Source organism: Gouania willdenowi, chromosome 2, assembly GCF_900634775.1.
Source record: "Gouania willdenowi chromosome 2, fGouWil2.1, whole genome shotgun sequence".
Classification (NCBI taxonomy): domain Eukaryota; kingdom Metazoa; phylum Chordata; class Actinopteri; order Blenniiformes; family Gobiesocidae; genus Gouania; species Gouania willdenowi.
The window spans coordinates 471,902-484,432 of record NC_041045.1 but is presented as its reverse complement, the minus strand read 5'-3'; the positions used below and the strand labels follow the sequence as shown (position 1 = coordinate 484,432).

Here is a 12,531-nt window from a genome sequence, read left to right as displayed (position 1 = left end):
TGGGGCTGTGCATTATCATGCTGCAACATGGGGCCGTGCATTATCATGCTGCAACATGAGGCTGTGCATTATAATGCTGCAACATGAGGCTGTGCATTATCATGCTGCAACATGAGGCTGTTGCATTATCATGCTGCAACATGAGGCCTATTGCCTAATTATCTGAAACGCCTTTGGAGACGTGTTATGGTAGAGAAATTAATATTCAATTCACGGCCAACAGCTCTGGTGGACATTTCTGCAGTCAGCATGCTAATTACACGCTCTCTCAGAACTAACTAATGCCTATGTTAATGCTAATGTTAATGCTAGTTAATGCTAATAATAGCTAATGCCAGGTTAATGTTTATAGTATTGCTAGGTTAATTCTAATGTTAGGCTAATGTTAATGCTAACATATATTAATGCTAATGCTAAGCTAATACAGTAAATATTCTAGATTGTGTTCTGATCAGTCAAATGTTCACTTGTCTGTTGACCTAAAATCACCTTTAAATGCAGCGTGAGCTCTACTTTACGTACATCTACGTATGATTTACACAGTACATGCTGACCTATAGAGTCACTAATACGTTGCAGACATGCTTACACGTGCGTACTTTCAGCTGTTTGCTGGTTTGACGAGGCAGAAACGTGTGTTTAGTCTGGTATCGTCTCTGTTTCTCTTTAACACACGTCAGAGTGAATTCCTCTTTAATCTAAAGGAAGTCCCTGAGCTCTGAACGTTCTATAGGAACCAAACCACAAGCACGTGTTTCCATCACAGCGTTACATAAGTCACTCATTACTGAACATACTTTACATTCAAACACACAAAGTTTAACATATTAAAACTAAACAAGTTCAATACCCACTTTCTTCTATAAAGATACAATACAAAACAAATATCTGTACTTTCTACTCTTTACATTATAAATACTAGGTCAGTGTATGTATAGATATAATAAAGTGGGAGGAGCCAGGAGCTTTTTCATGGATGGTTAAATGAGAGACATTTAGGTTAGTTATGAAACATGTACAGTGATAATTATTGTGTTTTCATTTATTTTGGCTTTTAGCAAAGACATTATAGGGATTTGAACCTCATCTGTTCACATTCTAGTTTGTTGTTCTAGTGGATCCAGAACAGACTCGTTTAGTGTCAATAATCCACAACATTCAGTTTAGATTCACACGGAATATGTAAAGCATTTATGAAATAATTTGCTTTTATAGAGAAATCATTTATTAAGGCTATCATTACAGTTTAAAGCGACATGGCACAGCGTTAAACTACAAAGTATCTGCTTTATATTGTTGTTGTTGTTGTTGTTGTTGTTGTTGTTGTTGTTGTTGTTGTTGTTGTTGTTGTTGTTGTTGTGCTGTGTGTGTAATAAATAGGATGTATAATATATATCTCATTACAGAGCTGTAATGTGACAGCAGGCGTCCAATCAGGAGCCTGGATGATGTCAGAGCTCCTCCTACTGGTGGAAAGCCTACAGTGCACTGAAGGTACACAACATGTGACACATTTACACAAACACATCATGTTATTTAACTTTTACACTTTGTCATAGTTTTTTAAATGACTTTTTATGGTTTCTGATACTGTGGTGTCAGAACAACACTAGCTACGGGTGACGTTTACATGTGCTAATGCTAATTAGCTCAGTGACATCGGTTCCTCCTTTGTCTGACGAGTATTTAATGTTTTCTGAATAAATTTATTTCTATAGTTTCTATCATTTCCTGTTATTTCCTTCTAATGTGGGACCATGACTGACCTTTGTATTTACAGTTCATGTTCTAATCAACATTATTTATCATTATTTTTGTGTCTCGTTGGTATTATTTAAATGATTCTCTCCCAGTGTGTGTGTTTTTCTGCTCATTTCTTATGTGGTTTTGCATGTTTCTCTGTTATTTTTGTGTATTTTCTAGTGATCTTGTATATGTTTGTCTTGTTCTGTGTGTCTTTGTTGTCATTTTGTGAGTTGCTGGTAATATTTAGTATGATTATCATTTTTAACTAAAGATAAACATTATAAAACACCATCATATTAATGCTTTCACTTGTTCATTTTCCTCTCTCTAGTACCTAGTACACAGGATGTTCATCATGAAATAATTGCCTCAACTGATGTAATAATTCATTCCATCATTATTATACTGTATATAGTTACCACTGCTATAACGTATATGTCATTTTCTGATTGACAGGTTGTGGGTTCGATCCCAAGACCAGACCTGTTTGCACCCAATAGCGCGTTGCATGAGATGATATTATAAATATGGAACACTTTGGTCTGAAAAACACTATATAAATCAAATCCATTTCCTCAGAATTGCCTAAAATTGCCTGGCCCTCGGCATTGCTGCTCAGCAGCTATAATTGTAGTTGTGCCTGTTGTTGTTCTCTGCTCTGTGGTTTAACTTTAACCAGTGACGACGTCTTGACACGTCCTATTAAATCCTGCTGAGTCGGCGGGCAGTGAAAGCCTCGTGGTGCGTTCAAGGCTGTTTGTTCAGACGTGTTTGAGGCTCATCTGCTCTTTTGGGAGGTTTTTTTTGGAGCTGGTATCTGTGCTGACCTCTGACCTTTCTGTGAGTAAATGTTGACTGATCAATCAAACTTTGGGACTTTGATCATTGGGTCGGACACGAAAACAACACAGACAACAATTGATCCGTTCTTCACGAAAAATGAGTAAAAAGTGTAAAAATTCATTTTTACTGAGCAACTATGTATAACTCAGTGATTTAGTAATAGAAATATATGTGTCGTGGTGAAAAACTTCAAACATTTTTTGGGGGGTGTGTCTTCTGGACTTTTGCCGTGCTGGTGTCTTGGAGGCGGGGCCTCTGTTGAGGTCGTTAGAGCCATCAGGTGATCTTCAGTGCAGTCATGGCTCAGCTTGTGGAGTGTGTACCGAACTTCTCTGAAGGTCGAAACAAAGAGGTGAGCAAAGATCACGTCTCTATAGGTTTTAAATCACATTGTTACACACAGTACTTTACATACAACAAGAAAAATAAATCATTACTGTACTTCTGTGACTAGCATTACTGTAACCAGGACTACTGTCATTTCTACAAGTAATCCAGTAAATAGTCATTTAATAGGTGAGTCTTGTAAATATTCACTAGTGACTGATACTGTGGTCGTACTGTATTGACATATTATGTCTAAATGTTACTAGTGCGTTTCCCGTAGGAAATCTGTATTCATATATACATGTACAGACTATCTATATATACAGTCTGTCCATGCATGTATTCATATATAATACTGTATGTATATATGTACTTCTGCAACCGAATGTGTATGTGTGTATATTGACATTCTGTACATAACCTTTTCCATTTTTATAACACTGATAACTTAATTATATATATATATATATATATATATTGAAAGGCTGTTTTTATTTTATTATTTTTTATTTTATGTTATTGTTTTGCACATCACAAATGTAGCTAGGTCGCGCCGCTCCTGGTGGACAATTCCATGAAATATATTATGAACGTATCATTGCAGTCCAAACAAATCCGACGTTGCACACCTTTGAAACAAGCAGCAGCCATGTTGAAAGTCTCAGCTCAATCGGAGCCTGATTCACAGAGATATTTGAGGAACACACATACATTTAATATAGCATTTGATATAACAATGATATATTGATATTTGGATAATGAAGCTTAATAAATAACTTGTTAAAACATACTTTTACTGTTTTGATGCACCCTGACATACACTACCAGCCAAAACTAAAGATCTTTGTTATTTTTAACCCTTCTCTTTGAGGTCATCGATGCCATCGCAGCGTCTATCTCCAACACTCCAGGCTGCAGCCTGCTGGACGTGGACCCTGGAGCTTCCACCAACCGTACCGTCTACACCTTTGTAGGAACGCCCAAGGCAGTCGTTCAGGGCGCGTTAAATGCCGCCCGACGGGCCTTCGAGCACATCGACATGAGCCGACACACGGGCGAACATCCTCGCACCGGCGCCATGGACGTCTGTCCTTTCATACCGGTGCAGAACGTCTCCATGGACGACTGTGTCCACTGTGCAGAAGACTTTGGTCGACAGCTGGCGGAGTCTTTGCACGTTCCAGGTGAGAAACGTTAAGTATTATAGATTATAAAAATTCACTTTCTCATGGCTTTGCTACAGTGATAAACATTCTTTAACATCATTCAGAAGGTCAACGTTGAAAAAGTTCTGTTTCCTCCCTCCATTGTTATTCCTCATTTTGTAAAAATCAGCTCCAAACGGACAGTACCTGTAAAAGCAGCTCAATTACAGTAATGTGAGTATTTGTAATCCATTACTTTCACCTGTGCACACAGGTACAACAAACATAGTCCAGTACATACAGTACGTAGATCATCTGAAACACAATCAGTTTTATTTTTATCAGCTGTAAATCGCCTCGTGTTCGTGACCCAATGCGACCCCATGCGTTTGTCTGACTCACAATCACAATAGTCTGTTAAATATCCATGTGTTTTACTGTAATATGCAGGTTTTTTTGGCTGAAAACAATAACAAGAGCGTGTGAATAGCAAACGACAATCTCTATGGTGATAAAGCTGTGGCGTGGAGTCTGCGTCGACAGACACGCCCACTCATTCATATGCATGAAGCCCCCAAAACAGCCTGTTTTTACAAGTGTCATTAAAGTCACTTTTCAGAGGCTAAAACTCCAGAAAACAGACGAGTTTTGGAAAATAAACCTCAAATACTTCCTGTGGTGATGATCACTTCCTGCTCAGTGTACCTGTACGGTGAGGCAGCTCGTCAGGAGTCGAGGAAGAACCTTCCGTCGGTGCGATCAGGAGAGTACGAAGCTCTACCCGACAAGGTGAGCAACCCCCCAAAACCCCTCCCCCTGCCACCCAGCTTAGTTCCAGGGGTCGCCCCACTTCTTTCCTTTTTTATTTCCTGTTTATCCAACAGCTAAAGCGTGACGAATGGAAGCCTGACTTTGGCCCCTCCCTCTTTGTGCCGTCGTGGGGCGCCACGGTAACCGGAGCTCGTAAGTTCCTGATCGCCTATAACGTCAATCTGATCAGCACCAAAGAACAGGCTCATCGTATCGCTTTGGATGTCAGAGAACAGGGCCGCGGACCAGGACAGGTGAACCCCAACGACATCATAGTTCATCTTTTATTTAAGCTAATGATCTTTGATTTATTGATGCGTGAGACCAAGAATATGGATTTATCTGATTAGGAGCTTTCATTAATTACTGTAGAACACCGTAGAACCACCGTAGAACCACTGTAGAACACCGTAGAACCACTGTAGAGCACCATAGAACACCATAGAACCACTGTAGAACACCATAGAATCACTGTAGAACACCATAGAACCGCTGTAGAACACCGTAGAACCACTGTAGAACACCGTAGACCACTGTAGAACACCATAGAACCACTGTAGAACACCGTAGGACCACTGTAGAACACCATAGAACTACTGTAGAACACCATAGAACCTCTGTAGAACACCATAGAACCGCTGTAGAACACCGCAGAACCACTGTAGAACACCATAGACCCACTGTAGAACACCGTAGGACCACTGTAGAACACCATAGAACCGCTGTAGAACACCATAGACCCACTGTAGAACACCATAGAACCACTGTAGAATACCATAGAACCACTGTAGAACACCATAGAACCACTGTAGAACACCATAGAACCACTGTAGAACACCATAGAACCACTGTAGAACACCATAGACCCACTGTAGAACACCGTAGAACACCATAGGACCACTGTAGAACACCATAGAACCACTGTAGAACACCATAGACCCACTGTAGAACACCGTAGAACCACTGTAGAACACCGTAGACCCACTGTAGAACACCATAGGACCACTGTAGAACACCATAGAACCACTGTAGAACACCATAGACCCACTGTAGAACACCATAGAACTACTGTAGAACACCATAGAACCTCTGTAGAACACCATAGAACCGCTGTAGAACACCGCAGAACCACTGTAGAACACCATAGACCCACTGTAGAACACCGTAGGACCACTGTAGAACACCGTAGAACCGCTGTAGAACACCATAGACCCACTGTAGAACACCATAGAACCACTGTAGAACACCGTAGAACCACTGTGGAATACCATAGAACCACTGTAGAACACCATAGAACCACTGTAGAACACCGTAGAACCACTGTAGAACACCATAGAACCACTGTAGAACACCATAGACCCACTGTAGAACACCGTAGAACACCATAGGACCACTGTAGAACACCATAGAACCACTGTAGAACACCGTAGACCCACTGTAGAACACCGTAGGACCACTGTAGAACACCATAGAATCACTGTAGAACACCGTAGAACCACTGTAGAACACCATAGGTCCACTGTAGAACACCATAGAACCACTGTAGAACACCATAGACCCACTGTAGAACACCGTAGGACCACTGTAGAACACCATAGAACCGCTGTAGAACACCATAGACCCACTGTAGAACACCATAGAACCACTGTAGAACACCGTAGAACCACTGTAGAATACCATAGAACCACTGTAGAACACCATAGAACCACTGTGGAACACCGTAGAACCACTGTAGAACACCATAGAACCACTGTAGAACACCATAGAACCACTGTAGAACACCATAGACCCACTGTAGAACACCGTAGAACACCATAGGACCACTGTAGAACACCATAGAACCACTGTAGAACACCATAGACCCACTGTAGAACACCGTAGAACCACTGTAGAACACCGTAGACCCACTGTAGAACACCGTAGGACCACTGTAGAACACCGTAGAATCACTGTAGAACACCGTAGAACCACTGTAGAACACCATAGGTCCACTGTAGAACACCATAGAACCACTGTAGAACACCATAGACCCACTGTAGAACACCGTAGGACCACTGTAGAACACCATAGAACCACTGTAGAACACCATAGACCCACTGTAGAACACCATAGAACCACTGTAGAACACCGTAGAACCACTGTAGAATACCATAGAACCACTGTAGAACACCATAGAACCACTGTAGAACACCGTAGAACCACTGTAGAACACCATAGAACCACTGTAGAACACCGTAGAACACCATAGGACCACTGTAGAACACCATAGAACCACTGTAGAACACCATAGACCCACTGTAGAACACCGTAGAACCACTGTAGAACACCGTAGACCCACTGTAGAACACCGTAGAACCACTGTAGAACACCATAGACCCACTGTAGAACACCGTAGAACCACTGTAGAACACCATAGGTCCACTGTAGAACACCATAGAACCACTGTAGAACACCATAGAACCACTGTAGAACACTGTAGAACATTGTAATCTATATATTTTAATAAAATTAAGTATAAACATTTTTTTTAAATTAAAGTAACTTAAAATTTGCAAAAAAAAATCCCTAAAATTTTGAGTATTGATAATTTTAAGTTTTTTAAATATTAAATATTAAAAGCTTTGAGTTTATCCAGGTTTACAGTGTAGGATTTATTAATCCAGGTTCTTAGAATAGGCCATGGATGAGTAGTCCTACACTAACTAGTGTTTGTCCTCAGCCTGGGCTGCTGAAGAAGGTCCAGGCCATTGGTTGGTTCCTGGACGAACAGAACCTTTCTCAGGTTTCTACCAACATTCTGGACTTCCAGCTCACGCCACTTCATCTCGTCTACGAGGAAATCCGACGCATCTCTGAGGTGATGAGACGTAAACCACTGAGCGTAATAAACTTCTTTGTTTTTGCCGTGATGTTTGTTTACCTGTTTGTTTACAGGAGCTGAGCTTGCCTGTGATTGGCTCTCAGGTGGTGGGGCTCCTCCCACTGAAGGCTCTGCTGGACGCGGCAGACTTCTACATCCGCAGAGACGGACTGTTCGTCATCGAAGAGGAGCACAAGCTGCGACTGGTTCGTTACCGTAGAAACACAGCATCGACCTGTGTCCACGGTAACGGTCCAGTCTGACAGTGTGTGTGTGTGTGTGTGTGTGTGTGTGTGTGTGTGTGTGTGTGTGTGTGTGTGTGTGGGTGTGTGTGTGTGTGTGTGGGTCAGGTGATCAGTAAACTGGGACTGGACTCACTGGGTTCGTTCAACCCAAAGGAGCGAATCATCGAGTGAGTCAAGCTTTACAATATGACCGTAATTGAGTTGCATTCATTGGTACTTTTCTGCGTATATTACTAAAACAGTCATTTTACTTGTACTTAAAGCTACAGTATGTAAATTTGTTTTTTGTGTTACTTGGTCAAAAATCCATAATCATCTTCCTACAGCCTCTTACTGTCCTCACAGCAGTGAGTGATACGTGTTCTCATGTCTCTAAAACTTCAAATAACTCTCCAATAGCACAGGATAAAGTACCTACATTTGTTACTAGTCTCTATGGAGAAAACAGTCGCAAAGAGTTCCACAGTTGTGCGTGTGCATGCAAGCATTCACAAGAAGACCGGTGAGTTTAGTTCCGGAGGGGAGGGGGTAGTGCCTCACGATTCTACATACTGCAGCTTTAAGTACGTTTTAAAAGAAATAAAGTAATTTGTTACATTTCTACGCCCAACAGTTACTGAGTAAATTATTATTTTTTGTTTTAAAATGATCAACGGAGATTGTGAAACTACCAGACAACAATGAAATGCATCACATCATAGTCGACTAATTCATTGGTGTTATGGTTTTATATTTTTATACATTAAACGTAGAGGGGTTAAAATATCTAGTATCTAATTGACGTACTTTTTACTTGTACGTGAGTATTTGATGTTAGTACAAGTAAAAGTAATCAGTGTGTACGTGTGCAGGTACATGGTGAGGACTCCACAGGAAGGTCCGCTGGTGTCTTTGTCCGTCCAACAGTTCGTCCACAGCGTCGGAGCTCGAACTGCGGCCCCTGGAGGAGGATCGGTGTCTGCTGCCATCGCTGCCATGGTAACGCATGGTTCCACTCTCCTGTTGGTCCCGCCTCTATTAACCATGTGATTCTCCATCACTGACAGCGACTCCATACGCACCTCTGTACAATACCAGCGATACGATACATTAGCGATGCATTGACGCCCCTGGCGATACGATACGATACGATACGATTTGATATTGATTTGATGGCGATTATATTCTACACAATGCGATACGATACAATTCAACGCGATGCAAATAAAATCAAACCAAACATTTTCATAGTATCTATAATCCAGTATAGTATTAGAGGGTTTATTGTTTCCTTATAAGCAGCACATTTAACAAAAAAGTGCACATTTTGCTGATAATCTCTCTATGCATCACTTTATGAAATTTATTTGTAAAAATCACAACATAAAAACAGTTGTTTTCACCAGTAGCGTTGGATTTAGAACCAGATTCAACATAAGTTTATCTCACTGTCACGACTTAAACCGTAAAACGGTGACATCATCACTTAAAGTCACACTGTCAATAGTAATGTCTATATTCATGTCTGTCACAGATTCTAATGTTCAGCAGCTATTAGGCTAATACAGTAGCATTAACATTTATAATATCAATAATACTAATAATAATAACCTTTCACTATTAGGTCTCAAAGAAAGATGCAACTAATATTTCTCACCAGTCACAGCTGCTGTAAACAGACACACAATCATATTTAATGTCCATAAGAAAAACTCAACAATAAAATAAAAATAAAATAAAATGAAATAAATACACTTCTAGGGTCAGTTTATGTGTTTATCACAGGTAGAGGGAGCTGTAGAGTATCACCTTCATTACAGGTACTTTTCTCACCAGTTTAGCTGGAGCTCTGATTCCAGTCTGCCTCAGAGGAATCTGAGTTATATATTATATATATATGTATATGTATATATGTATATATATATATTATATGGTGCATTCAATGTGCCTCGGAAACACAGGATAGAATGAAATACCACATGAAAAAATCACCCCACGAGCCAACGGGTCAGAAAATGGATGGATGATGGATGATGGATGGATGGATGATGGATGGATGGATGGATGGATGGATACAACCATGGATTTTACCGATGCAGGCACGCAGTGAACGATGCATCTCCATAAATTGTATCAATGCCAGTGAATGAATGGATGCACTCACATTGGTAATGATCTCTCTCACCATGCTTAGCCTCTATACGTCCGTCCTGCAGGGGGCAGCACTGGCTGCCATGGTGGGACAGATGACCTACGGAAAAAGACAGTTTGAAAACTTGGACAGTGTGATGAGACGACTGATTCCTCCGTTCCATCGCGCCATGAACGACCTGCTGAGGATGGTGGACGCAGATTCCTCCGCCTTCAACGACTACATGGTGAGGACAGGAGACGACCTATTCAACATGTAAAAACGTCGTTAAGGGCCTGTACTACAAAGCTAGATAATTACATCCTGGATTTATCTACGTTAGCTTCACCTAACCAAACACTGTCCGTCAGACAGAAGCTGTCCTATGAATCCAGATATCAACTCACTAAATGAAGAAAGTTGACTTCAGCCAGGTTATGTGCGCGCTTTGGGGACAGAGGTGGAGATTAAAGCATCAGACCAATCACAATCACAGAGAAACTGGAGAGCAGTTGTCGTCAAAATGGTGGAATAATTCTTTAAAAAGTCTCACGCCTGTTACCATGGTGATTTAGCTCCATAAGACGTTAGCCAGCTTTGTAGGACAGCACACAGTGATTAAATCCTGAAGTTAGCGTGATAAAAGGAAATCCAGCTCCGTAGTACAGGCCCTAAAGACGCTGAAAAGCAGATTAAACATAAAGAATAAAACTCTTAAAATCATATGAACTCAGAGTAAAGACCTAAAGTAAAGTCCTTCCTGGTGATGCATGTTTTCTTGCAGGTTGCTCTGAAAATGCCGAAGGGAACTGAGAAAGAAATGAGCAGGTAAGGGTTCCCGTTCAGACCACAGGGGGCGCCGTCAGGTTCCCTGTGACCTCACTTCCTGTGTCTTGGCTGAAGGAGGGACGTGGCGCTGCAGCTGGGACTACGCAGAGCAGTTTCTGTCCCTTTAAATCTGGCAGAGAAGGTCGCTGAGCTTTGGGCGCCACTGAAGGAGCTCGTTGTCCACGGCAACGTCGGCTGCAAATCCGATGCTCAGGTGGGATTGGCTACACAATCTCCTGTGAGCAGGAGGGGGCGGGACTAAGTAAAGCTAATATGTGCAGGTCGCTGCTAAAGCTTTGGAGACCGCCGTGTTTGGAGCCTATTATAACGTCATCATCAACCTCCGCAACGTGACCGACGATGACTTTAGGGTCGCCGTAAGTGTTTTCAGCTCCACCTAACGCTAACGCTAACTGACACTAGCCTTTTGTTTTCAATCGCTAATGCTAACTTTAACTGTTGTTTCTTACCTATAATAATAACATTAGACATTTTTTGTCACTAAACAAGACAGTTTTTTCCTCTAATGCTAACATTAATGTCAACAGTTGCAAATGCCATTTGCATTTGTCGCCTGACTGTAACACTAAAATTAACCGTTTCATTTCACTGATATTAATTTCAACGATTTGTTTAATGTCGCTAACACTAACATTAAATCTTTGTTTCCTATTAAAGTTTGCCTGTCGCAAACTTTAACTATTTGTTTCTTGTCACTAATGCTCCTGGAAACAATATGCTAATGCTAATGTAAATCCTTTGTTTCATGTTGCTAATGCTAATGTTAATCCTTTGTTTCCTGTTGCTAATGCTAATGTTAACTGTTTCAGACACAGCGCAGAGTGTCGAAGCTTTTGCAAGACGCTCGTGAAAATGCTGCTGCGGTGTTGGATGCTGCAGAAAGAAGAAGCTGAGATGACAGGAAATGTCATGGTTACTGTTATTACTGTGGTTACTATAGCAACAATAACCAACATTTGTAAACCACCTAAGAAAACATATACGCTACAGACATTAGCTACACATAGCTTAGCTACAGTTAGCTTTGTCACAGTGAGTTTGGAACTAAAAAAGAATGTATACAAACACACTTTGTTACACAATGTTACACAAAACCCAAAACATTTCACAATAAAATACACCAGGAAGCTGGATTTGTTCTGTGAGTCAGTTTTTTTTTGTGCATTTTTTGTTTCTTTTAAAGCCCTGTTTACACAAGAATGTTTTCTAGTGATAACACAAAAGTTTTGTTTAGTTTTTTGCAAAACTACACCGCCATCTATTGGCCTGGCATGTATACTACATCCATTTTAATGTTTCATGCTGTCTCATGTAAACGGAGATCGTTTTGAAAACGTTTCCATGTGAATGCGGAACTTTTTTAAAACAAAAATGGAAACAGAAGCAAAATGTTGTCGTGTAAACTAGACCTTAGTTTATGTTGTTATAAAATAATGTGGAACAGTCCAATCACACATTGGTAACTAGTGTTCGGTCGCTCTGAGAAAGAAAAGTCATAAAACCAAATCCCCCCAAAACTAACTTCTTGTTTGAATGTGAGATTCAGCTTCAGTGAGAAAGCTCGTCATCTCCGTCAGTGTGTGTGTGTTTGTGTGT

General features: G+C 40.8%; 1 protein-coding gene across 1 annotated transcript; it reads left to right on the top strand.

The window, feature by feature from the left end:
- The first annotated feature begins 2,468 nt into the window (after positions 1-2,468).
- Positions 2,469-12,467, top strand: ftcd (formimidoyltransferase cyclodeaminase). Its single transcript, XM_028471868.1, has 13 exons — positions 2,469-2,941; positions 3,788-4,100; positions 4,762-4,850; positions 4,946-5,125; positions 7,591-7,728; positions 7,806-7,937; positions 8,082-8,143; positions 8,828-8,954; positions 10,172-10,333; positions 10,871-10,914; positions 10,990-11,128; positions 11,196-11,291; positions 11,745-12,467. The coding sequence occupies exons 1-13, from the start codon at positions 2,888-2,890 to the stop codon at positions 11,826-11,828; spliced, it is 1,620 nt and encodes a 539-aa protein (XP_028327669.1). The 5' UTR covers positions 2,469-2,887; the 3' UTR covers positions 11,829-12,467.
- The last annotated feature ends 64 nt before the right edge of the window (positions 12,468-12,531 follow it).

Bases quoted from the DNA above. Each gene is read 5' to 3' on its own strand.
- ftcd (XM_028471868.1), top strand. From the start codon at position 2,888: ATGGCTCAGCTTGTGGAGTGTGTACCGAACTTCTCTGAAGGTCGAAAC. The intron at 7,729-7,805 runs GTGATGAGACGT...GTTTGTTTACAG, and splicing joins AAATCCGACGCATCTCTGAG to GAGCTGAGCTTGCCTGTGAT. The intron at 10,915-10,989 runs GTAAGGGTTCCC...TCTTGGCTGAAG, and splicing joins ACTGAGAAAGAAATGAGCAG to GAGGGACGTGGCGCTGCAGC.